This window comes from Galeopterus variegatus, unplaced genomic scaffold (assembly GCF_000696425.1).
Source record: "Galeopterus variegatus unplaced genomic scaffold, G_variegatus-3.0.2 Scaffold985, whole genome shotgun sequence".
NCBI lineage: Eukaryota > Metazoa > Chordata > Mammalia > Dermoptera > Cynocephalidae > Galeopterus > Galeopterus variegatus.
Window position 1 is genome coordinate 62,026 of NW_007727096.1, and position 26,123 is coordinate 88,148.

General features: G+C 37.1%; 1 protein-coding gene across 2 annotated transcripts in view; it reads right to left on the minus strand.

Moving 5' to 3' along the window:
* LOC103591547 (cytochrome P450 20A1) overlaps positions 1-26,123 on the minus strand; it is a 65,489-nt gene that overhangs the window by 35,419 nt on the left and 3,947 nt on the right. For both annotated transcript variants that reach the window (XM_008574030.1, XM_008574029.1), the window contains exons 2-4: positions 23,726-23,775; positions 22,944-23,110; positions 20,370-20,512 (exon numbers count right to left, since the gene is read on the minus strand). In XM_008574030.1, coding sequence (XP_008572252.1) covers positions 20,370-20,512; positions 22,944-23,110; positions 23,726-23,775 — 360 coding nt within the window. The remainder of the gene's footprint in view (positions 1-20,369; positions 20,513-22,943; positions 23,111-23,725; positions 23,776-26,123) is intronic.

The following is a 26,123-nucleotide window of genomic DNA, read 5'->3' on the forward strand; positions in this document are numbered from 1 at the left end:
GCAACGGGATCGCAACCCTCGGTGTTGCGCCCGCACCTCGCTCAGCCAGTGAGCGGCCGGTCTGTATGTGGGATCCGAACCCTCGGTGGGAGCGCCGCCGCGTGCGCCACTGGGCCGGCCCTGTGGTAAGCATTTTAAACAAACTGCCTACCATCCCCCACACCCTAGAGAGGCAGCAGCTAAAAGGGCCACAGCACATATTCCTGGTGCAGACTGCTAGAAAGCAATATAGACATTATTCTCAAAAAATGGAGGCTTTGAATCTCAACCTGTCTTTGACAGCTCACTTAACAACTGGCTAAAAGGCTTCCCTTTGCTCTTTCCAGGGCTAGGATGGCTTTCCTGGCTCAAAACATTGAAATGTTTTGGTATTGGCTACAGTAGCCTGGAGCAAAGAACAACAATTAGAACACAAGGAACAGCAACACTTAGAGCAACACAAGAAACAACAGACAGACCAAGAAGCCTGGAAAAGAAGAGGCAGGAAGAAGAGATATATGTAGGAATAAGAACTTTTAAAAGTTTCCCCTTATACCAGGGAATCCAGAAATGGGCATGCCCGGGGTGGGACACATGGTCAGAAAAGGTCTAAAAAAACCCTAAGCTTTTACATCTGGCAAGCCTTCAAGCTCTGTACAAGAAGTGAAAGCTAAGGTAGACTTGTAAAGGGCCCGGATGAGTGTTAAAGGAAGCTCCCATCACAAAGCCGATATGCAAACAGTGGGAAAGTACTTTTTTCTTTTACTGGCTCCAAGCATTTTAGATAAATATGTCAAAATTTCTGACACTACCACTAAGCTAAAAGACCAGATACTTCTGTGGCCACACATGACAAAAAATACAGACTTTACAAAAACAGTTTAGGAACGACACTAAACAAGCCATTAAAAACAAGCCACAACAGGCAGCAGCAACAAATCCCAAGGAAGGAATAGAATCTGATTTTTAAAGTTCTATAACAAGGAAGGTATAGAATCTATACAAGAAAGGTATAGAATCTGATTTTTAGAGTTGCCACATATATTTAAAATGTCCAGTTTTCAACAACAACAAAAAATTATAAGGCACGCAAAGTAAAAAGAAAGTATCGCCAATCCACAGGAAAAAAAAGGAAATTAAAGAAACTGTCCATGAAGAAGCTTGGGCAGTGGACTTACCAGACTTAAATCAACTATCTTAACCATGCTCAAAGAACAAAAGGAAACCATGGACAAGGAACTAAAGGAAACAAAGAGAGTGATGTCTAAACACATAAAGAATATTAATAAAGAGATATAAATTTTAAAAAGAACCACAGTCTGGAATTGGTAAGTACAATTCTGAAATGAAAAAATCACTAGAGGGGTTAAACAATGGACTTGAGCAGGCAGAAGAAAGAATCAGTGAAATAACAACAAAGTTGGAAGACTTACCTTTATCTGATTTCAAGACTTATCATATAGCTAAAGTAATCAAGACAGTGTGGAACTGACATTAGAATAGACAAGCAGATCAACCATAAAAGAACAAGATCTAAAAACAGACTTAAACAAGTATGGCCAATAGATTTTAGACAAAGTTCCAAGGAAATTCAACGGGGAAAGGATCATCTTTTCAACAAATGAATAACCATATTAAAAAATTGGACATTAACTCTACTGCATATCAGACAAAAAAATTAACTGGGAAAGGATCACAGACCTGAAAGCATGAGCAAAAAATTGTAAGAGAAAATCCTGGAGACTCTGACACAAAGAGCACAAACTGCTAAAGAAAAAAAACCCAATAAATGATATTTCATAAAATTTAAAATGTGCTCTTCAAAGGACATCATTTGGAAATGAAAAGGCAAGTGCAGACTTGGAGAAAATATCTGCAAAATATATATCTGACAAAGGAATGACATCTACAATATTTTAACAGCTCTTACAACTCAGTAATAATAAACAATCCAATAAAATATGGACAAAAGATTTGACACTTCACCAAAGACATGTGAATGGCAAATAAGCACATAAAAAGCTGTTTAGCCTCATAAGTTATTTGAGAAAAGCAAATTAAAATCACAATGAGACATACCACCAACTTATTAAAATGGCTAAAATTAAAAAGACTGACCATACCAAGTGTCAGTAAGGATGTGAGGCAATGAGAATTCTCACAAATGCTGGTGGGAATGTAAAATGAAATCACTTTAAAAAACCATTTGGCAATTTCTGAAAAAGTTAAATATGCACCTACTATATGACCCAACCATTCTATTCCTAGGTATTTAACCAAGAAAAATGAAAGAAGATATAGACATAAAGATTTGTACATGAATGTTCATAACAGCTTAATTTTAATGACCAACTACAAACAGTCCAAGTTCATATCAACAGGTAAATGGATTAATTGTGGTATATCCATGCAAGAGAATACTACTTAGAAATAAAGGGAGTTAGTTATTGATACATGCAACAATATGGAAGAATCTCAAAATGATTATGCTTAGTAAAAGTAACCAAACAAAAAAGAATACATACTTTATGATTCTATTGACATAAAATTCTACAAAGTACAAACTAATCTCTTGTGACAGAAATTAGGTCACTGGGGACCTACAGGTTTTGTCAAGGGGCAGAGGGTTGGAATGTAAAGGGGCAAGAGGAGGCTTTTGGGGGTGATAGATGTGTTCACTATCTTAACTGTGGTGGTCAAAACTTAAATCACACACTTTAAAAATGTGCAGTACATGTATTGATATTCAACACTGTACCCCACAGATATGTGCAATTGATTATGTTTCAATAAAAAAATATACAGTTTATTGTATGTCAATTATGCCCCAAATCAAACTGTCAAAAAAAAGAGTGAGGGTGAAAAATAATGCTTATCTCCCACAAACTCTTTCAATCTTACACAAAGAAGGACAGAATGCTTTCCTCCTCATTTCATGAGGCTAGCATAAACCTAATACCAAAACCTGACAGAGGTATTACAGGGAAAGAAAATTATAGACGAATTTCCCTCATAAACACAGATGCCAAAATCTTCAACAAAATATAAGCAAATCAAATCTGGCAATATATAAAAATGACAGTACATTATTACCAAATGAAGCTTATCTTAGAAGTGCAAGGATGATTCAACAATCAAAAGTCAGTCAGTGCTGTTGGTCAGGATGTGGAGATATTAGAACCCTCCTACACTGCTGGTGGGATTGTGAAATGGTGTAGCCACAGTGGAAAGCAGTATGGTATATTATAACTTCCAAAAGTTAAATATAGGGCCGGCCTGGTGGCGCACTCGGTAGAGTGTGGCGCTTGGGAGTGCGGCAGCGCTCCCGCCGAGGGTTTGGATCCCATATAGAGATCGGTCCGCTCACTGGTTGAGCGCAGTGCGGGCGCGACACCGAGGGTTGCGATCCCGTTGCCGGTCGCAGTACGGGCGCGACACGGGCGTGACACTGAGGGTTGCGATCCCATTACCGGTCACGAAAAAAAGACAAAAAGGGGGAAAAAAAAAAAAAAAGTTAAATATAGAATTATCAGCAATTCCACTCCTGATATATACCCGAAAGAATTGACAACTGACACTCAAAGAAATACATGTACATGCATGTTCATAACAGCACCATTCATAATAAGAAAAGGTGAAAACAACTCAAATATCCATTGATGGATAAATGGATAAACAAAATGTGGTATATCCATACAACAGAAAATAATGAAGTTCTAATACATGTTAAGACAGACAAAACTTGAGGACATTATGCTAAGTGAAATAAGCCAGACACAAAAGGACAAATATTGTAAGAGGGGTCTTCAAAAAGTTCATGGAAATATTAGTATTATCTTTTAATTCCATTTTTCCATGAACTTTTTCAAGTACTCTCATATGTCTACTTATATGAGGTACCTAGAATAGTCAAATTCATAGACAGAAAGTAGAATAGTGGTTACCAGTGGCTGGGGGTTGAGGGGAGTTACTGTTTAATAAACATAGAGTTTTAGTTTGGGATGATGAAAATGTTTTGAAGACAGACAGCGGTGACTGCTGTACAACGTCAATGTACTTAATGCCACTGAACTATACACTTACAAATGGTTACAATGGTAAATTTTAAGTTATGTATATTTTACCATAATAAAAACTTTAAAATTTAAAAAATAAAATATTTTATTAAAGTAATAAAGTACTGATACATGCTACAACATGCCTGAACCTCAAAAACTTTATAGTGAATGCAAGAAGCCAGACACAAACGGCCACATACTGTGTAATTCTATTTATTTGAAATATTCAGAATAGGTAAATCTATAGACACAGAATGCAAATTATTGGTTGCCAGTGTTAAAATCTAACCTAAGGGATGTACCAAATGGACTCCCCTTGTGGCAAAAGAGACACTCTAAAACTACCAACCAGAACCAAATGGCCATAGCAGAATGAAGGGTTAAATATGTATTTTCACAATTACTATATGTATATATGTTATAGCCATGAAGCTTTTCTTACTGTAATTAAGCATAAACCAGTTTCTTGAAAAAAATGTTGAAACAGCTACAGCTGGAAATTTCCCAACTGACCTTCAACAGGCCACCTGGCACCAGCCAACTGACCCTCCCTGATTTGGGGGCCCTGCTACAGCTTCGATTGGACAGAGAATCAGCTTCACAAACATTCCTTGCTGATAAGTGACAGCAACCTTCAAATCATCTTTGGCTGGTTTGTAGAGACTGGGCATAAACTGTCTTTTGTGCCCTATGGTTAACTTTTGATGTCAGGGGCCAAATTTCACCTCATTTTAATACTAAATCTCCTCCCCAAAGTGAACATGGGATGTATGTTACGTGTGTTTACCCACTACAAATGCATATGACTTCCCTCATAACTACTCATAGAATTCCCCCCAAACCTGCTATGTATGTAAAGCTAACCCAGTGAGACATAAATACCATTTTCTCCCTCACTCTGTCGGAGCGTGGACTTTGGATTTACCTAGAGGCTGTCTTCCCCAATCTGCAGGTTGCCTTTTTCTCTAAAAATAAAGTTTCTCCTTTTCTTTACTCATGGTCTTTTGTTAACACCAGGGCCTGGGGGAAGGGGAGAAGAGAGCAACATGGGTATAGAGCTCCATTTGGGGTGATGAAAATATTTTGGAACAAGATAGAGGTGGTGGTTGGATAAGATTGTGAATATACTAAATGCAACTGAGTTGTCCACTTTTAAATGGCTAATTTATGTGAATTTCACCTCAATTTTAAAAAGTGGGTCACCATATTAATCATATTAAAATTATATGATTATCTCAATAGACACAAGAAAAGCATCTGGCAAAATATCTACTCATGATAAAAATTCACAGCAAACTAGGAATAGAAAGAAACCTCAATATAAGAGGCATTTATAAAACATCTACATACTACGTCCCACAACAGAGAAAATTCATCACCAGCAGAATTAAACTGAAAGTAATAATGTTCTTCAGGTACGCAGTGGTGGCCCCCAAAAGATATCTATATCCTAACCCATGGAACTTGTGAATGTGACCATAATTGGAAAAAATGTTTTTGTAGATGCAATTACATTAAGGATCTCAAAATGAGATCATCCTAGATTTAGGGTAGGCTCTAAATCCTTTATCTTTATATAAGATAGAGGCAGAGGGAAATTTGAGACCCAGATACACACAGGGGAGAAGGCCTGTAAAGATGGAGGTAAGACTAGAGTTATGCAGCCCCAAGCCAAGGTACACTTGGAGCCACCAGAAGCTGGGAGAGGCAAGGAAGGATTTTCCCCTGGAGCTTCAGAGGGAGCTTGCCCCTGCTGACACCCTGATTATAGACTTCAGATCTCCAAAATTTTAAGAGAATAAATTTGTGCTGTTTTAAGCCTCCCAATTTGTAATAATATGTGGAGGCAGCCTTAGGAAACTAATATAAGTTAGAAAACAAATGATTACAGACAAAAGCATGAAAAATGCTACAAAGTAAAGAGCAATGGAATGTGGATAAAAATTGAACAAATACTGACTCTACAAAACCAAACTACAAAGGTGGGAGGGAGAAAATGGAGTTAAAGTAAGGCCTTAGCATTGCTGAGTAATTGGAAAAAGTTATCATTAACATTAGGTTATAACATGTCCAAGAAAGCCTGTTGTAATCTCTAGGGCAGTGGTTCTCAACCAAGGTGATTTTGCCTCCAAGGGACATTCAGAAATGTCTGGAGACATTTTTGGTTGTCACAACTGGGGTGGGGTTGCTACTGACATCTAGTGATTGAAAGCCACAGCTGCTACTAAATACCCTACAATGCCAAGGACAGACACCCATGACAAAGAATCATCCACCCCAAGTTTGAATAGTGCCAACACTGAAAAATACTGCTCTAAACTGATACTAACATATACTAAATGAATACATAACTAACAAGCTTACAGAGAGAAAATTGAGTATTCAAAAATATTTGATTAGGGCCGGCCCCATGGCGCACTTGGGAAAGTGCGGTGCTGGGAGCACAGTGACGCTCCTGCTGCAGGTTCGGATCCTATATAGGAATGGCTGGTGTGCTCACTGGCTGAGCGCGGTGCGGGTGACACCACACCAAGGGTTGCGATCTCCTTACCGGTCACGAAAAAGATTAAAAAAAAAAAAAATTGATTAATTCCAAAGGTAAGAAAGCAAAAAGGAAAACATAAAATAGGTGGTTCAAATAGAAAACTAATAGTAGAATGGCAAATTTAAACCCATATGTATCAGAAAATTTTCTGCTATAAATGAAGTGAATGTTTCAATTGAAAGACTAAAATAGTCTGTATTAAAAAAAAACGCTATATACTACTTCCAAGAAACATGCTCCAATTATGAAGACATAGAGGTTGAAAGTAAAAGAAAGGAAAAGGATACATCAAACCCTAACTGAAGGAAAGCTAGTGAAGCTAATATCAGAAAAAAGGCAAAGCACTACTAGAGATAAAGAGGGATATTTCATAATGATATAGGAGTCACTACCAGGAATATGTAATAATTCTAAATTGGCATACACTCAATTTCATAACTTCCAAATACATAAACCAAGACCAGATAGATCTAAATGAAGAAATCCACAAATCCACAATTAGAGTGGGAGACAAACTTCTCTCAGCGGCTAAAAAAAAAAGCATACAAAAAAGATCAACAATAACAGCAGAGCACACATTCTTTTCAAGGACATTAGTGCAATTAAGCTAGAAATCAATAACAAAAATATATTTAGGAAAATTCTAACTGCCTGGAAATTAAGCAATATACTTGTATATAACCCTTGAGAGCCAAAGAAAAAAATCACAATGGAAATTAAGAATTATTTTGAATGGAATGATAATGGAAATATTACACATCAAATCTTGTGCAAGATAGAAGCATAGAGGAAAATTTTATAGCCTTAAATTCATGGATTGGGAGGGAAAAGGCTGATAGCTTCCACCTCCATGTAAATAAGGAAAGTAAGAAAATATATCCTTAGAGTAACCAACTATGTTCATGCTCACTAAGAAATAAACTAAAACCTGAAGACTGATGAACTTTAAAAATAGAAGGCCTTCTGAGACAAAGGTCAGGATGTGGGCCAAGAACAGATCAAGGAGTGGGAAAAATACAAAGTAGCAAAAAGTTTGCTGTCAGGAACTCAAAGTTTGAGACTGGTTTTAACATTTAACAAAAGGAACGTCTTTCATAAGCATTACTATATTTGGTTTAAGATCCAGTACTTGATAACCATTACACATAAACCTTTTGAGAGTAACTTTTTAAACTGGTAGTCCTAGTACCTAGCACGGCACCTGGCAAATCTTATGTGCTCAATAAATATTAAGTGAATTAATCACTCCCCTTTTTCAAAATGACTGTTCTTCCTTTACTTCAAACAATAAGGTATGTTTCTGACAGCAACTAAGAACTCTCTCAAAAGTTATCACTAGATACCTCTTTAAATATTCAATTTTGTCTTAGTAGTAACATGTTTTATAACAATATAGGTAGTCATTGCATATGTATAAGTCCTCCTCAAATTCACATGTTGAAGTCCTAACCCCCATTGTGACTGTATTAAGAGGTAATTAGGTCATAAGGGTAGTAGAGCTCTCATGTGTTAGTTTAGTGCCCTTATAAAAAGACAAGAGAAAGCTTGCTTTCTCTCCCTCTGTTCTCCACCATGTGAGGACACAGCAGCAAGAGAAGGCCCATACCAGAACCCAACCTTGCTGGCACCCTGACTTTGGACTTCCTAACCTCCAGAACTGTGAGGAACAAATGTTTGTTTTTTCAGCTACCTAGTCTATGGTAATATCTTACAGCAGCCTGACAAAGACAGACATTGAACATTAGATCTTTCACTTTATAAAATTTGGTTTTATATAAAACAAAAATTTTTTTAATCTGATGATAAATAATGAAAAATGAAGTAACAACAGCAAGGAATATAATTCCTCCCAAATCAACTGCTCCATATTAATGACATCCAGAAGAATAAAGGAAACCAAATACATACTCCTAAAAAGTTAATGAATAAAAGCCTTTGTTTTAAGAGAATATTTAATGAATTATTAAGTTTTGATTTTAATAATTAAGTGAATTATAACGCTTTGTTCCTAATCATAATTAATTGAATATTCAGACTATCAGTGATAGTTGAATAGTTCATTTTTTTTTTCCTTTTTGTCTTTTTTCGTGACCGGTAACGGGATCGCAACCCTCAGTGTCACACCCGCACTGTGCTCAACCAGTGAGCGGACCGGTCTCTATATGGGATCTGAACCCTTGGCGGGAGCGCTACTGCGCTCCCAAGCGCTGTACTCTACCGAGTGTGCCACCGGGCCAGCCCTGAATAGTTCATTTTAAAAAATTATACAGTAATACAGGTAATATAAAAGAAAGTTAAGCACTACAGGTAAATGAAAATATAGAAATTAATTTAAATCATCTTAATCCAGATAGAGATAACTACTGATAACATGATTCTATGTAGCTTTTCATGTTTTTCTAACATACATGTATCCATTTATATGTGTGCATGTATGTGTATATAGATATATTTTGGAAAACATAATAATACTATACAAACTGTTTTATATGCTGAGGTTTTCACTCATACCTGTTATGGGTTAAACTGTGTTCCCCAAAAAGATGTTGAAGACTTAACCCCCAGTACATGTGAATGTGACCTTATTTGGAAGTAGAGTCTTTGCAGATTATCAAGTTAAGAGGAAGTTATTGGGTGGGCCTTAATCCAATATAACTGGATTGAAAAGGGAAAATGTGAACACCAAAACAGACATGTACATAGAGGGACTGCCTTGTACATATGAAGACAGGGATCTGGGTGATGCATCTACAAGCCAAGGAACACCAAAGGTTGTCAGCTAACTATCAGTTGCTGGGAAGGAGGCCTGGGACAGATTATCCCTCAGTGTCACGGTTCTCCAGAGAAACAGAACCAATAGGAGATTGGTGTATATACATATATGTACACACACACACACATACACACACACACACATATACACACACACACATATACTCACACATACCATATATAGATACATATATTGTAAATATATAGAGATATATAAGAAAAGATTTATTATAGGAATTAGCTCACATGATCATGAAGGCCAAAATGTCCCACAATCTGCTACCTGCAAGCTGGAGAACCAGGAAAGTTAGTGGTATAATTCAGTTTGAATCTGAAGACCTGAGAACCAGGGGAGCTGATGGTTTAGGTCCTAGTCCAAGTCCAAAGGCACTGATGTCTGAGGGCAGGAGAAGATGGAATTCCCAGCTCAAGCAGAGAGAGCAAATTTTCCGTTTTTTCACCTTTTTGTTTTTATTCAGGTCCTGAACAGATTGCATAGTGGGCACTCTCATTAGATAAGAGTGGATCTTCTCTACTCAGTCTACCAATTCAAATGCTAATCTCTTCCAGAAACACCTCGGACATACCCAGAAATAATGTTTTACCAGCTATCTGGGCATCCCTTAGCCCAGTGAAGTTGACACATAAAATTAACCACCACACAGCCCTCAGAAGAAGCTAATCTTACTCACACCTTGATCTCGGACATCTAGCCTCCAGAACTGCAAGACAACAAATTTCTGTTGTGCAAACCACCAAGTTTGTGGTATTGTTACACCAGCCCTAGTAAACTAATACACCACCTTAAAATCGTATCCTTGTGTCAATAAACAAACATCACTGCCATCTCTCTTAATGTTTTCATTCCACTCCACTGTCTGTATTTACTATCATTTATTTAGCTAACCCTCTATTTGAGTATTTTCCAATTTCTGCTACAATAAACGTGCTTTAATAGTAATCTTTATTTTTTTTTTTTTTGAGAATGGCCGATGCAGGGATACACACTAATTGACCTTGGTGTTAAAAACCACAGTCTAACCAATGGAGCTAACTGGCCAGCCCAAACAGTAATCTTTATACATACATCTATTTGCATTTGGCTTCCTTAGATGTAAAATTACTGGGATAAAAAGTAGTCGTTTTTTAAGTTTTTGATATATATTGCCATTCAGCCTCACGAAAGCATGCATCAATTTACAGTCTTATCGGCAGTATCAAAATGCCCATTTCTCACACTTTTGATAGCTCTAGGTGTTGTCATTTTAAAACACTTCTGTTGATCTACCAGGTAAAAAAATCTCAACATTGTTTTAATTGGCTTATTTTGTTGTTAGTTATTGGTAGGATTTAGACATTTTTGACATATTTAATGACAATTTAGATGTCCTTCTCAGTGTACCGTATGTTCACTTCTTTAGCTATTTTTCTATTGTGTTTTATATCTTTTCCTTAACAATGCATAAGAGCTTTTTTACATAGCTAGTTTTTATATACAGTCCAGGATATATCTTTCCCCAGTTCTAAAATGGGTAATAGGTACTCAAACATTTCTCTGGTGACCTCTGTGAGACTATGCACATGAACGAAAAAAAAGAAAAAGCGTAAGTTAAACACTTCCTAAATATAAAAGATTACTCTTGGGACAATACGTTACCTAGCAGAGATTTTAATTGTGACTATCTTCCCACAGCACCAGATCACTGGTGATTATACAACTAACAGGCAAAATGCTTTCAGCCTATATTGGTAAAGGCTTTTTTTTTTTGATCCATGACCACAGAAATTTTACTACCAATATTGTCACTTGTATCACATAACTAAGTTGTGATTTGCTCATGGCTTAATCCATTTGTTTTGCAGTACTCTACAAAACAATGCAAATACAGGTGTTATAAATGATTCATCCAGTATTTTTCTGTACTCTAGGCACACATATCTACTACATTTTCTAGAAGATGATGCAAATCATCATCTTTAGTTTGTGAATACTGACCACATTGGGTGGGAAATTCTAATGAGTTTCATTTGATAGTTCAGTATTACACATAATCTTAATCATTGTTAGAAATGTTCAAATATATGATAAATGTTTTCCTTTCCTAATAGATTTACTTTAAGAATATCTCTTCAAATTTTGTCCTGTGTGATAGATACACAATGAAAGATGGAACTATTTAGTGGATAAATAACTGGAATGTGTCTATGCTGGAATATTCTATTACCAGCTACATTTAGATGATATATAAATCACATGCACATGATATATAAAGACCCAACAAATGTATGCTATTGATCTTATGCATCCTAAATATGACTTAACAAATGTCTTCAGAATGTTCACATTAAAATACCATGCTAATTTCAACTAACATAAAATTGTATCACAGAAAAATAAAGCTTAAGCTAAAATTCTAACTGGAGGCAGGTTTACAATTCAACACTTAAGATTTTGGCATATAATGTCAGTTCTGAAAAAATATAAACTTTCCTTTTGAAAAAAGTCTTTAGGTAATTATCCAATAATTATTGTGAAATTATTAGAATTTCAGAGAAACAAGTGATTTTTAATTCCAACTTGCATTAGGATATCATTAACTGCAATACTAAAGAAAATAAATTAAAAAAAAAAATAAAAGAAAGAAACTAGCCAAGCAAGACTACATCCTAAGGGAGCAGAACGAAGCTAGTGAAAGGGAATACAGCCTTGTGGTTAGGTGTATGAGCACTGCAGCTTGACAGATTGGTATCAAATCCTAATCCTAGTACTAATTTACTAGTTGTATGACCTTCGACAAGTTATGTAACCACTTCTTCCCCTGTAAAAATGGGAAAATAACAATACTTAACTATAAAATTATTGTAAAGATTAAATAAGCTAATATAAACAATTAAGCTAATTAACTCAATAATGGACTATTAATACTATTAGTAAGCTGTCAATTAGCAGATTCCGGACAACAGCCATAAATTTTAAAATCCAGAAATACTTGTTTAATCAGAATTTAGCCCAAAAGTCACACGAAAATATGAGGGTGAAGCAGACAGAAGTGAAAAGTTACACTGACAAAACTGAAGCAGAGGTTTACACACAGCCTTGAAGCAAAAATGGTCAGAGTAGGAAGGAGTCAGAACTCACAGGATGAGGTTGAGAGGATTAGTCAGTAGAGGATTCAGTCAGAACACAGAACTCACATCTGAATCAAAAAGAAGAAAAAAAAAGTCAAAAGGTTTATTGTGGCATTATGAAGCATACAACTTATCTTAAGATGATTACTCTGATAAATGGCACAGTTCTATCCGGTCTTAAAGAAATCACTGGAAGGGAGAAAGAGGATGCTCTGACAGTAGCGTTTTTTGATACTGTTCTTGCTGATTAATCATTTAATTGCTATTTCTGACTAATGCTTAAGTTAAGTACCTGGCTTGTACTATGGGGTTGACCTGAAGCAAATTTCTCACATATGACCCAGTCTATGAACCAAAGCTTAAAAACATGATGGCAAGAAACATGTGAAAACTGGGAAATAATTTTCCACCTTGATTTGTCTTTGACTGGGTAGGAGGAGAAAAGAATGGAATACAGAACAACAACAACAAAAAAAAAGATTAAAAATTTGGAAAATAGAGCCTGTGATAAAAGATTAAGGAAGTTAGAATTATTTAGTTTGAAGCAGGGGAGACAGAATAAATAAAGCTTTTAACAATGGTATTACTGAAAAGAAAAATGTGCTTCTATCATAACTGAAAGCAAAGCAAAGAGAAATGAGCAAAATTCCCTGGAGATGTACAATTAAATACAAAATTATTTCTTACTGACAAATGTTAGGTGTTTAAACAGAATACAAAGGAAGATTCTAACTGGTGAATGCTCAGAAAGAGGCAACATAACTGCTTCCAGGGAGGACAATGAAGGGTGACAGGAATAGCTATGACAATCAAAGCAGGCAGCCTGAGAGGTTCGGAGAACATGATGTGAGCATGGCCAACATAAAATCCTGAGATAGAAAACAGGAATGGAAACAAAGAGAGTGTGGGAATTTGGGTATACAAGTATCTTGACAGCTCTATAAATTCTGGCTATCAGTTACAAATGGAAGCTGGAAAGGATAGAGACTAACCAGTAGCCAACGATAGTTAAAGGTCATGTTCAGTTTGTTTTTACAAGCAAAACTGTTCTTCGAGGAACCAACATATTAATTAATGCTTACAGTGAACTCAGCAAGCCAGACTCAAGCCTTGACTGGAAAGTATGAGTTTCAAATAGAATAAGGAAAAAATGGCATTAAATATTTACCAAATGTAATTTTTAAAAGTGGACATTGTAAAAAGTCAATAAGGTACCTTCTTAATAGCTACCAGGTATTTTTTTTTTTTTTTGTCTTTTGTCTTTTTCCGTGTCCGGCAACGGATCGCAACCCTCAGTGTTGCCCCCGTACTGGACCGGGGACCGGCAACGGGATTGCAACCCTCGGCGTTGCCCCCGCGCCTCGCTCACTGAACCGGTCTGTATGTGGGATCCGAACCCTCGGGCGGGAGCGCCGCCGCACTTCCCAAGCGGCACGCTTATCCAGTGCGCCACCGGCCGGCCCACTACCAGGTATTTTTATAACTCAAAAAAGTTACAAAACTTCTTATGTACAGTAAGGACATTTTCAGGAAGGATGAACAAAGTTATAGAAGAGGGGATGGAAAAGAAACTAAAACTGACCAAGTGGCTATTATATGCTAAACACTGTTAGGCCCTTTAAAAATCATGTCCTTGTTGGCATAATGTCTGGGCTTTGCTTTAAAATAATCCAGAAAGAGGATAGGGGAAGTGAGAAGGGGTATAGATAAAACAAGATTGAGTCTAAGTTAATAACTATTAAAGCTTGGTGATGAGGACACAAATGGTCATTTATACTATCTGCTCTGTTTTTGTTTCCTTAAAATCTTCCATTATTTAAAAAAATTCCTTAATCTCTATAATGTGAGAGTAAGTAGGATGTGTTTGTGCATTTGTAAGTAGATGTGAGTTTAATCTTTTTAGAATAGAAAGGACTTCAGTGTCACCTTCCAAACGAGATAGATATAAGCCCATCAACTATAAAAACCCTGCATGAAAGAGGGAATGCATTAGCCAAGTTTCAGAGGAACAGGAAAAATACAAGGAGAAATCTTAACAGAACAGAAGCAGCAGCAAATAAACAGCAAGAAAAACTACTTAAACAAATGGTAAGTAAAGGTATTTCTTGAGTAGTTACTGTGTTCTAAGACCTATTCTTAGATATTTGACATCATTATCTCATATAATCCTCACAACAAATTTGTAATGTGGAGGTTATTATCCTCAATTTACAGAAGAGGACGTAAAAAGCTCAGAAAGGTCAAGTGACAACAAAAACAATCATGCAGATACTAAATGAAACCAAAATTCAGAGCCTCTCTACCTGATGCCCAAGCTTAGCAGCCTTTGCTGTGCATAATCTATCTAGGAACGGTGGGATGATCAGAGATAGCTTACCTGGAAACTGACATGTAAACTAGGAGCTGAAGAATGAACATGCATTAACTAGGTGTACAGAGGCCGGGGGTATATTCCAGGCAATGGGACTAGCCTATACAGAGGCTCTAAGATAGGAAGGAACAAGGGACACCTGAAGAACTAAAAGAAAACAAGTGCGGCTAGAGTACTATACGCTCAGATGAGAGTGTGGGAAGTGAGGCTAGAAAAGTAATAAGCAGGCTACATCACACACAGTCGTGAAGACTACATTAAACATTTTGGAGGTTCTCCCAAGGACAAAGGCAATCAAGTTTTTTACCAAGGGAGAGATAAAATAAGATTTGCATTTAAAAAATATTCTTAGGGGTTCTGAACCTAGAGTCCACAGACACCAAAGGGTCTGTCCAGAGAATCCAGCAGTTCATGAACTTGGAGCAGGGGGAAAAAATCTTTCTTTTTCACTAACCTCTGAATAAAACTTATTTATTTTTTTCAAAACTAAAACCAGAAATCATTTTTACTTGTCATATGGACTGTGATTAAAAATACTGATCATACAAAGTGTGGGTGAGCTCATTGAAATTGATGAGTAGACTGATAAATCACTGATAGGGGTGTACAATGGATCAGTCTTTCCATTTGTCAATGTCTATTCAAATTTTTTTTAAACTTTTTTATTGTAACATACTTGATTGTACATCTCTGTGGGGTACAGAGTTGAACATCGATACCTGTGAGTAATATGTGATGCTGAAATCAGGATATTAGTGTATTCAACAATATACAATGTAATCATTTTTTATGGCCCTTTACCAATTCTGCCCTTACCTCCCCCATTTCCCACCTTGGGTAACCTCAATTCTGTTCTATCCTTTTGAAAGTTCAACAAATTACTGTGATTGTTATATCTTTTTTTTTAATTTTTTTTTTTTTTTTTTGTCTTTGGTCTTTTTTCCGTGTCCGGCAACGGATCGCAACCCTCAGTGTTGCCCCCGTACCGGACCGGGGACCGGCAACGGGATTGCAAGCCTCGGTGTTGCTCCCGCGCCTCGCTCAGCCAGTGAGCGGGAGCCGGTCTGTATGTGGGATCCGAACCCTCGGACGGGAGCGCCAGCCGCGCTTCCCAAGCGGCGCGCCACCCCGCGCGCCCCCCCCCCCGCCCCCCCTCCCTTTTTTTTTTTTTTTATTTTTTTTTTGTCTTTGGTCTTTTTTCCGTGTCCGGCAACGGATCGCACCCCTCAGTGTTGCCCCGTACCGGACCGGGGACCGGCAACGGGATTGCAAGCCTCGGTGTTGCTCCCGCGCCTCGCTCAGCCAGTGAGCGGGAGCCGGTCTGTATGTGGGATCCGAACCCTCGGACGGGAGCGCCAGCCGCGCTTCCCAAGCAGCGCACTATCCAGTGCGCCACCGGGCCGGCCCTAATTTGTTTATTTTTTAGCTCCCATTTATGAGTGAGAACATGAGAACATGCGGTATTTCTCTTTCTGTGCCTTGCTTATTTCACTTAACATGCTTTTCTGTAAGTTCATCCATGTTACTGTGAATGGCAGGATTTCATTATTTTTTATGGCAGAGTAATATTCCATCCTGTAAATATACTACATTTTCCTTACTCAGTCATCCAACAATTGACATTTATTGGTTCTAACTCTTGGCTATTGTAAATAGAGCTGCGATAAACATGGGAGTGTAGGTATCCCTTCAACATAATGATTTTCATTCCTTTGGAAATACCCAGCAGTGGGACTGCTGGATCATGTGGCAGTTCTATCTGTAGTTTTTTGAGGAACCTCCATACCATTTTCCATAATGGCTGCACCAATTTACAGTCTCACGAACACTGTAGGAGGGTTCCCCTTTCTCTGTATCCTCTCCAGCACTTGTTATTCTTTGTCTTTTTGATAATAGTCAGTCTAATAATATCTCAATGTGGTTTTGATTTGCATTTCCCTGATGCTGAGTGATGTTGAGCATTTTTTCATGTGTCTGTTCTGAAAAAAATTTAGCATTTCCTTCAATTATGAATTTAGGCCCTTTGACTTTGTTACTAATATAAATCTCAAAATATGTTCACTTAATATTACAGTTATTGCAACAATCTCAAAATAATGATTTTGTCCCTCACAACATGACTATTTTAAAATCATGGCCATTTGGGGATACATTGCTAGATATTGCTATTTAATGCATCAAAAAGAAGCATGGAGGGAGAAGTGATGAACTAACAGGTACAAAACTACACTACCTGTCCTAAGTGAATCATGGTGCAGTATATATAACACACTGTAACCCACAGATATGTACAAGTAAATGTTAAAATAAATTTAAAAAATAACAATCAAAAATAAAAAGCACATATAATATCACAAGTTTTTTTTTTTTTTTTTTTTTCCTTTTTGTCTTTTTTCATGACCGGCAACGGGATTGCAACCCTCGGTGTCGCGCTGGCACCGCGCTCAACCAGTGAGCGGACCATCTCTATATGGGATCCGAACCCTCGGCAGGAGTGCCGCCGCACTCCCAAGCGCCGCACTCTACCGAGTGGGCCACCGGGCCAGCCCAATATCACAAGTTTTTTAAAAAAATATTTTGATAACTATATTAGTGTCCTTTGAAGATGTGCATTTAAAAATGCTGTTCTCTGGCCGAGCCCGTGGCGCACTCGGGAGAGTGCAGCGCTGGGAGCGTAGCGACGCTCCCGCTGCGGGTTCAGATCCTGTATAGGACTGGCCGGTGAGCGCGCTCGCTGGTTGAGCGTGCTCGCTGGTTGAGCGCGGTGTGGGCGACACCACACCAAGGGGTTGTGTTCCTCTTACCGGTCACGAAAAAGACAGAAAAAAAAAATATGCTGTTCTCAGAAGGAGTCTAAAGGATTAATTAAACTGCCACGGGGTACATGTCATAAAAAAAAAAAAAAAAAAAAAAAAAAGGTTTAAGAACTCTGTATTAGTCCGTTTTGTGTTGCTATAACAGAAATAGCTGAGACTGGGTAATTTATAAAGAACAGAGGTTTATTTGGCTGGGACAGCTGCATCTGGCACAGGCCTCAGGGTCTGCTTCTGCTCATGGCAGAAAGCAGCAGACAGCCGGCAGGTACAAGCAGATCACATGGCGAGAGGAAGCAAGAGAGAGAGAGGAGGTGCCAGGGTCTTTTTAAGCAATGAGCTCTCACAGGAACTGATAGAGTGAGAACTCACTCATTAATCCCCCCTCCCCCAGGGAGAGCATTAGTCCATTCATGAGGGATCCACCTCATGACTCAAACAGCTTCCAACACTGCCACGTTGGGGATCAGATTTCCACATGAGTTTTCAGGGACCACACATCCAAACTCTATCAGACTCCTGAAGAGGGTGGAAAACAGATGGAGAGAGGAGGACAGAGAGACAGTAGAGGATCAAGCAATTCAGATAAGATTATGGAAACTTGAACCAGAGCGGTAACAGTGCTGGTGGAGAGAAGTAGATCAATTTGAAAGATATTTAGGAGGTAAAATTGACTTTAGAGATGCTCTTCAAATATGATTTTCAAGGAATACTGTCCTAAAAATGGTTACAATACAATGACAAATAAAAAAAGCAGAGTCTATCCATACAATAATGATGTCGATTACACTAAAATTCTATTGTGCACAGAAGACACTGGAATGATAGAATGTATTCTAAAATGTGGGCCGACCCTGTGGCTCACTTGGGAGAGTGCGGCGCTGGGAGCGCAGCGGTGTTGGGAGCGCCAAGGCCGCGGGTTTGGATCCTATGTAGGGATGGCCAGTGCGCTCACTGGCTGAGCACGGTGCGGACGACACCACACCAAGGGTTGCGAACCCCTTACTGGTCACGAAGAAAAAAAAAAAAGAATGTATTCTAAAATGTTAAACATGGGCCGGCCCGGTGGCGCACTGGATAGTGCGCCGCTTGGGAAGCGCGGCGGCGCTCCCGTCCGAGGGTTCGGATCCCACATACAGACCGGCTCCCGCTCACTGGCTGAGCGAGGCACGGGAGCAACACCGAGGCTTGCGATCCCGTTGCCGGTCCCCGGTCCGGTACGGGGGCAACACTGAGGGTTGCGATCCGTTGCCGGACACGGAAAAAAGACAAAAAAAAAAAAAAATAAATAAAAAAATAAAAAAATAAAATGTTAAACATGGGCCGGCCCGGTGGCGCACTGGATAGTGCGCCGCTTGGGAAGCGCGGCGGCGCTCCCGTCCGAGGGTTCGGATCCCACATACAGACCGGCTCCCGCTCACTGGCTGAGCGAGGCACGGGAGCAACACCGAGGCTTGCGATCCCGTTGCCGGTCCCCGGTCCGGTACGGGGGCAACACTGAGGGTTGCGATCCGTTGCCGGACACGGAAAAAAGACAAAAAAAAAAAAAATAAATAAAAAAATAAAAAAATAAAATGTTAAACATGGTTATCAGTGGGTAATTAACAGTATTAAAATGTTTATTTCTTTATAGACTTTTCTAAATTTTTACATATTTTGTAAAATGACTGCCAGAAAAAAGTTAAATTTTAAAGTTATTTTTGGAAAAATTTTAATAAAATGAGAAAATGTTTATGATATGTTTTAAAGTGAAAAAGTACATAAAATTGTGTATATAGTATCTCAAAAATATATATACCTATAGTGAAATTACAGGTGATTTACTTGAACTTATATTTTCCATGTTTTCTACAGCAACCACATATTACTTTTATAAATTACATTATGTTTAAAGGGTACAGGTAGATGTATTAGCTTTAAATAGAAGGAAGAATTCTTTAAGATTTAAAATCAGGAGAAAGAACAATGGACTGAGATGGACAGAGTTTGTTGGTTGGAGAATAGGAAGCTGAGGGAGTTCACAAGTAAGGGACTCTAACCTCAGCAAAGCAAGAGGCAAGGACTGGGTATGACTGGCAATACCAGATAAGGGTGAAGGTTTCTAATAGTCCTGGGGGGACACAGAGAACTGTGAGGTAGCACACAAGACTCAGCCAACGGTCTTTAGGGACAAAAGGAAATAGCATGGATAATATCATTGTTCTCAAATTTGTAAATCACTTGTGAAACTTCTTAGAAATGTCAGGTCCCCCTTCCAGTGATTCAGAATGTTCAAGGAAAGCCCAGTAATCTGCATTTTTAACAAGTGGGAGTGTTTCAGGTGGACTCAGACCATGTTTTAGGAAATGTTGGCTTAAGAGTCTGGCCTGAAAACAGAGGAGAAATCAACTGATAAAGAAAACTTCTTCAGATTCTCTACACTCCCATCATTTTAACTTATACAGTGAGTTTAGATGGTAAGATTTTTGTTTTCTGTTCTTTCTCGGGTGTGTGTGTTTTGTTTTTGTTTTGTTTTAAAATTTCAGGAGAATAAAAATCATCTTACAGAGATAGGTAAGAAAAGAACAGCAAATCCTTTCTGGCTGATCTACAGGAAAGTAAACAAGAAAAGAAAAGAACAGCAAAGACAGGATAAACCAATAGTTAAAAAATATACTAGTATCTATATTGTAGAACACCAGTCCGAACTATTTATCACCTACCTTTAGCAGGAGGGCAAAATTACTCTGCAGAGAATTAGTCACACCATTTTCATACAATTTTTTCCTCATGTGGTTTTCACTCACACTCCCATCACCAGATTGATACCTTAATAATGACTTTAGCATGGTTTCAAAAGGGTCCACTGAAACAGACAAATTAAATATTTCTGTATCAAAATAATCACCCCCAAAAATCTCCAGCAAGAGGACAAAGAGATCAGGTAGGTAAAGGATTATAGCTGAGAGCATGGCAATTCTTTTGCACGACTCCCTTAATTGTCTTTTCTAAATATGAACAGTTCAAGAGTCAACAAAAATCGGCAAGAATACAATATCCTAACTGAGAATTCCAGTCTGTCATTAATATTTGTGTAAATTTTCTACCTATATCACTATAATATCTTTGAATTAAAAAAAGCCCATTCTACTGATTTTATTTTTTTTATTGATTGTGTATATTCATGGGGCACAAAGCTGACCATCACTACCTGTGCCCAAGATGTGATGATCAGATCAATACTATGCCTGTTACCACAGATTATAATTATTCCCCATGTCCCCCACCCAACCTCTCCTTAACCTCCCTCCTCCACCCCCCATCTTCACGGATTTTAAAGCAAAATGGATGCTTGTGTGTGATTGTCTACTAATACAGTTAAAATTAATTAGCTGAGTTCAAAAATGTCTTTTCTCCTTCATTCTTTTATTGTTTCTTTAATGTCTATATTGCTTTCACACACACACAAAAGATACATTGTCACTGTAAACAATTTAAACAATATAAGAAAATAAAAAGAAGCAAAATTCATCCTAAATCTCACCAGACAGATAGATACTCACTGTTCAAACATTTTAGACATTTTTTACGGCTATTATCAATTCTCAACAGACAGACAGAAAAATCTTCCAAATTTTGCAAAGGTCTACATGCCATCCTTTCAGAGCACTTCTCTCAGTTCATTAGTGTGATAATTTGAATAATGTTTACATGCTTCTCTCACTCCCCAACAGTAGACTAGAAACTCCGTAGGAGCAGAGACCATGTCTGGTTTTACTCATCACTACATTCCCTGACAGAGCCATCTTTCCATGTTGTGGAAAACTTAATGATTAAAACCACAATCTTGAGGCAGACTGCCTGGCTTCAAGTCCCAACTCCATCAGTAATTAACCGTGTGATGTTGGGCAAATGGCTTAACCTCTCTGTACTTCAGTTTTCTCTTCTGCAAAATAGGGATAACAATAATATCTTCTTCATTAAGTTGTTCTGAGAATTAAATGAGTTAATATTTGTATAATAATTGCTATACAAGTATTTGATAAACAAAATAAATCTAAATCATCATCTTAAGTCTTGCAAGTATTTTACTCAGCCACTAATAAATATTTAAGTTGCTTCAAATTTTTTATTATAAATAATGCTAATAAGAATCTTTTTCATTCACGTGATTATCAATTCATGAATAAATTCCTTAAGATATTAAGTTGAAGGTCATTGCCAACCTCCTCTCCAGAAAGTTTGTACATTTACACTCCATGTTTCCCTATTCACTCATCAACAATGAGTTTTGCCACTATTCTTCATCTCTTCTAATCAGAGAAGTAAAAATCTCATTTTTATTTTTATCCAACTAAATATTAGTGAGGTTGAAATCTTTTAATTTGTTTATTGGCCATTCATATTTTCTTCTTTCTTAATTACCTTGTCTTTACCCATTTTTCTATGAGGGCATTTTATTTTTGTTTTCTTATTAGTTTCTATTTATACTATATATATGGATATATTTGATATGGCAGGTAAATATTTTTCCTATTTCTCTTTTAAACTTTTTCATAGCAACTTTTTATTTAACAGAAATATAGTACAATGTTTTCTGTTTTTTATATGATTTCATATTTTAATCATTTAAAATTTATTTTGATATAAAGAATAAAACAGAAATTGAGATTTCTTTTTCCCAAATAGCTAACCAGTTTTCCCAAAACCATTTATTACCTTTCTCCTTTGTTATGTACAGTCTTTATCATATACACTTGGTTTGTGTTTGGAACTACCTACTCTATTCCATCAATTTGTCTAGTACCATCACAACACAAAATTCTTTAAGTTAATTTAGCTTTATAGGGCTGGCAGTTATCTCAGTTGGTTAGGTTTGATCCTTGTACCAGACAGCCACCAAAACAAACAAAGAAACAAAAATCAACCTAGCTTTATAATATACTGTTATCTAACAGTAGAAGTATTTCTCTCATTAATATTCTTTTTTAGATTTTTCCTGGCTGCTCATGTATATTTATTCTTTCAGATATACCCTGGAACTGTTTTTTCAGGTTCCAAAAAAAATCCTGTTGGAATTTACATTGGGATTTTATCATATGTTATTTTACAATACTATGTATTAAATGACATAATAAATATAAAGATTTCAGCACAATGCCTAGCATTTAGTATAAAACATTCAATAAATGTTGGCTATTCCTATTCAAGAACAACATATAATTATAATTCTTTATTCATAAACATTTGTTCTTAAAAGATAAGAATCAGATAATTAGAAAGAAAATTAAACTTACATGTTTTATTGGGGTTGATATGCTGCTTCAGTACATCAACAGTGCCCAAACTAACCACAAGGCGCCTGCCAAACCAGAAAGAGACCACAGGCCCGTATCTCTCATGCAAATTAACCAGGAACTCATGCAAACTTCCACTATTCACAATATCTGGAAGATTACCATCTCTGATAAAAGAGCAACATTTGACAAAATAAGCAATTTAACTTGGAAAAATCAGAAAAACAAGAGCTTACTCTAAATTAACTGTGTCAACAGATGAGAGCAAGGTTCATGAAATTCAAATTACTGTGAAATCCAAAACTCAATTATATTTGCCTTCTTGCTATGTTTCTATAGTTATATTTAGATATGGATTTGTCTGATATTTTGAGAATTCATAACACTTCAAACCAAATAAGAAAACTACACAAGGAATGTCCGACTTAAATACTGGGAAACTATCCAACATTTGCCAGACCTCATTTTGAGACAGCAATGGACATCATCACGGGCTGATGAAAATCATCAGGTCAGCTACAGCAATTTTTTTCTTTTCTTCTCTCTTAATCCTATTTTTCTATTTTCAGCTTTCTCTGGCAATGGGGAAGTGAAAGCAATTAAAGGTTTTGATTTACAGAGCCCTCATTTTTGTGCTTAACAAAGTTTAGGTTGTATACCCAGAGGAAAATTTAGAGTAAACAAAGGAATTAAAAAAGATGAATAATCTAAAAATATGGTTTAGTTTTGATACCAAAAACGAAGAGTTGACTCTCCCTGATTTCAAAAAAATAAATACTTACTTTTCTTCAGTTGGAGTAATCCCTGGAATTCCTGCAGCTTGTCTGGAAGCCTTAAGGGAAAGAAAATAGTTCAGTGTAAGGAGTTATATATATATCTCATAAGTCAGATGTGTTTTATTAAGACATCTGCAGGACCTTAAATATTTCCCAATTCAGTTGAATCTAAGGAATTATTTCTATATTAAGTTACCAAAAAAAAAAAAAAAAAAAGCATTCTTTGCATGGAAAGTGATTATCTTAATATTCTTCTTCTGTGTCAATTATACTAATAATTATACTAATAAATGTGTTCAAATAATTTAATATCCACTCTAATCAAGTAATACATATCAAGTACATATTTCTTTGTTCTGTATCTATATATGGTCCCAGCTTGGGTTTAAAAAAAAAAAATGAATGTCCATTCCTGACACAATGTTCTTCCAAGTCAAAGAATTTATCAAAATACAATATGATTGTTATGGTCTGAACATTTGTGTCTCCAAAATTTATAAGTTAAAATCTAATCCCCAGTGTGATGGTACTATTAAGTGAAGACTTTGGGAGTTGATTAGGTCATGAGGGCAGAGCCCACACAAATGGGATTAGTGCACTTATAAAAGCGGTGTGAAAGAACTTATCTGTTTCTTCCACCATGTGAGGACACAGTGAGGGGGCACCACCTAAACACCAGGAAATGGGCCCTTACCAGACACTGAATCTGTAGTGCCTTGATCTCAGACTTGCCAGCATCCAAAACTGAGAAAAATAAACTGTTGTTTATAAGCCACCCAGAACAGTTTATGGTATTTTGTTATAGCAGCTGGAAGAGACTAAGACGATGATATTCATCCTTTGCTTTAATGCAGTCATTACTAGTGCAATAGTCAGTATGGTGTCTGGTATAAAAATGTATTAAATGATAAAATAACTCACAGCATAACTGTTAAAGTGTTCAACTATTTATTCCTCTACAGAATAAATGCAAGGAAAGTTTGGGGAGTTTAAATTTTTTATAATTTTCTATTGGGTTCATGGTTGCTGGGGTTTGGGATCAGTGCTATTTTTTATTTTACAACAAGCATATATTACTTTTACAATATAACTTTTAATAAAATAATTTTTAAATGAATTAAATATTTATATAACAAATAACCTAAAATATTCAACTTCAAAATCACTTCTGAATTTTTTTTTTTTCCTTTTTGTCTTTTTTCATGTCCGGCAACGGATCGCAACCCTCAGTGTCGCGCCCGTACCGGACCGGACCGGCAACGGGATCGCAACCCTCGGTGTTGTGCCCGCACCTCGCTCAGCCAGTGAGTGGGAACCGGTCTGTATGTGGGATCCGAACCCTCGGCAGGAGCGCCGCCGCACTCCCAAGCAGTGCACTGTAGCAGTGCGCCACCGGGCCGGCCCCACTTCTGAATTTTGTCAATGATTTTGACTAGTACTAATCAGAGTTTTATCTACTTGGCATTCTCCCTTTTTTCTACTTAAAATTATATATACAAATGACTGAACATTTATTTTGTTAGTTATTTGGACACTTAAAGGCTAAGCTGTAAAGCATTTGGCCGACTTCTTTTGTTTATTTTATTATTACAGCACTGCTATGAAAATCTTTGTACACTTTACATTTTTCCTCTTATTTTTCTCCCCTTTGGGTTATGTACATCAAAAGAGAAATAATGGGTTGAATGGTACTAACTGAAGAGTTTTACAATTTGTACAAAATAGTAAAAAATTGCTATCTAGGCAACAGGATGTGTAACTTGCATTTAACTGATGACTATAAGAGCTATAATGTGTAATTTTGTCCTATAGTCCTTGTCAAGTTTAATATTACAAATAGTGGGAAAAGTTAGAAACAGCCTCACATTATAAAGAAAGATAAAGTCAGTGGCATAAAAAAGTATAACTTTCATTTTCTAGGCTGAAATTACTAATGGTGAAACAAGTTTCATGATTCCTCTATAAACATGGTAGATTGATAATATTCGTCTGTTATCTCTTCTTCCTGAAATCCCACTAAAATGAAAGTAAAGAAATAAGAAAGGAGGAAACAAGAATAAAGAAAATGGGAGAGGAGAGAACAGTGGGTGAACTAATCAGTTTTTGAAAGAGTTAAGCTGAAGAGTGATAAAATGACATAATTGAGAGCCCTCCTCTGCGAGTGTGCAGAGCAGGATTCCTACAAGAAGCAATTAGAGTAGCACTATAGGAAACAAAAAGGCAGGAGAAGGCACAAGGTAAGACACAAGACTAGAATAATTAGTAAAAAGTCTGTCCTTAGACCTCCTAGATGTCCTCCTCCATTCATGTGATTACCACTCCTTCTGATAGGAGACCCTGAGATTCTAAATTCAGGAACAACAGCCTAGGAGGTAGTGATCTCTATGCTTCTATGGGACAATGA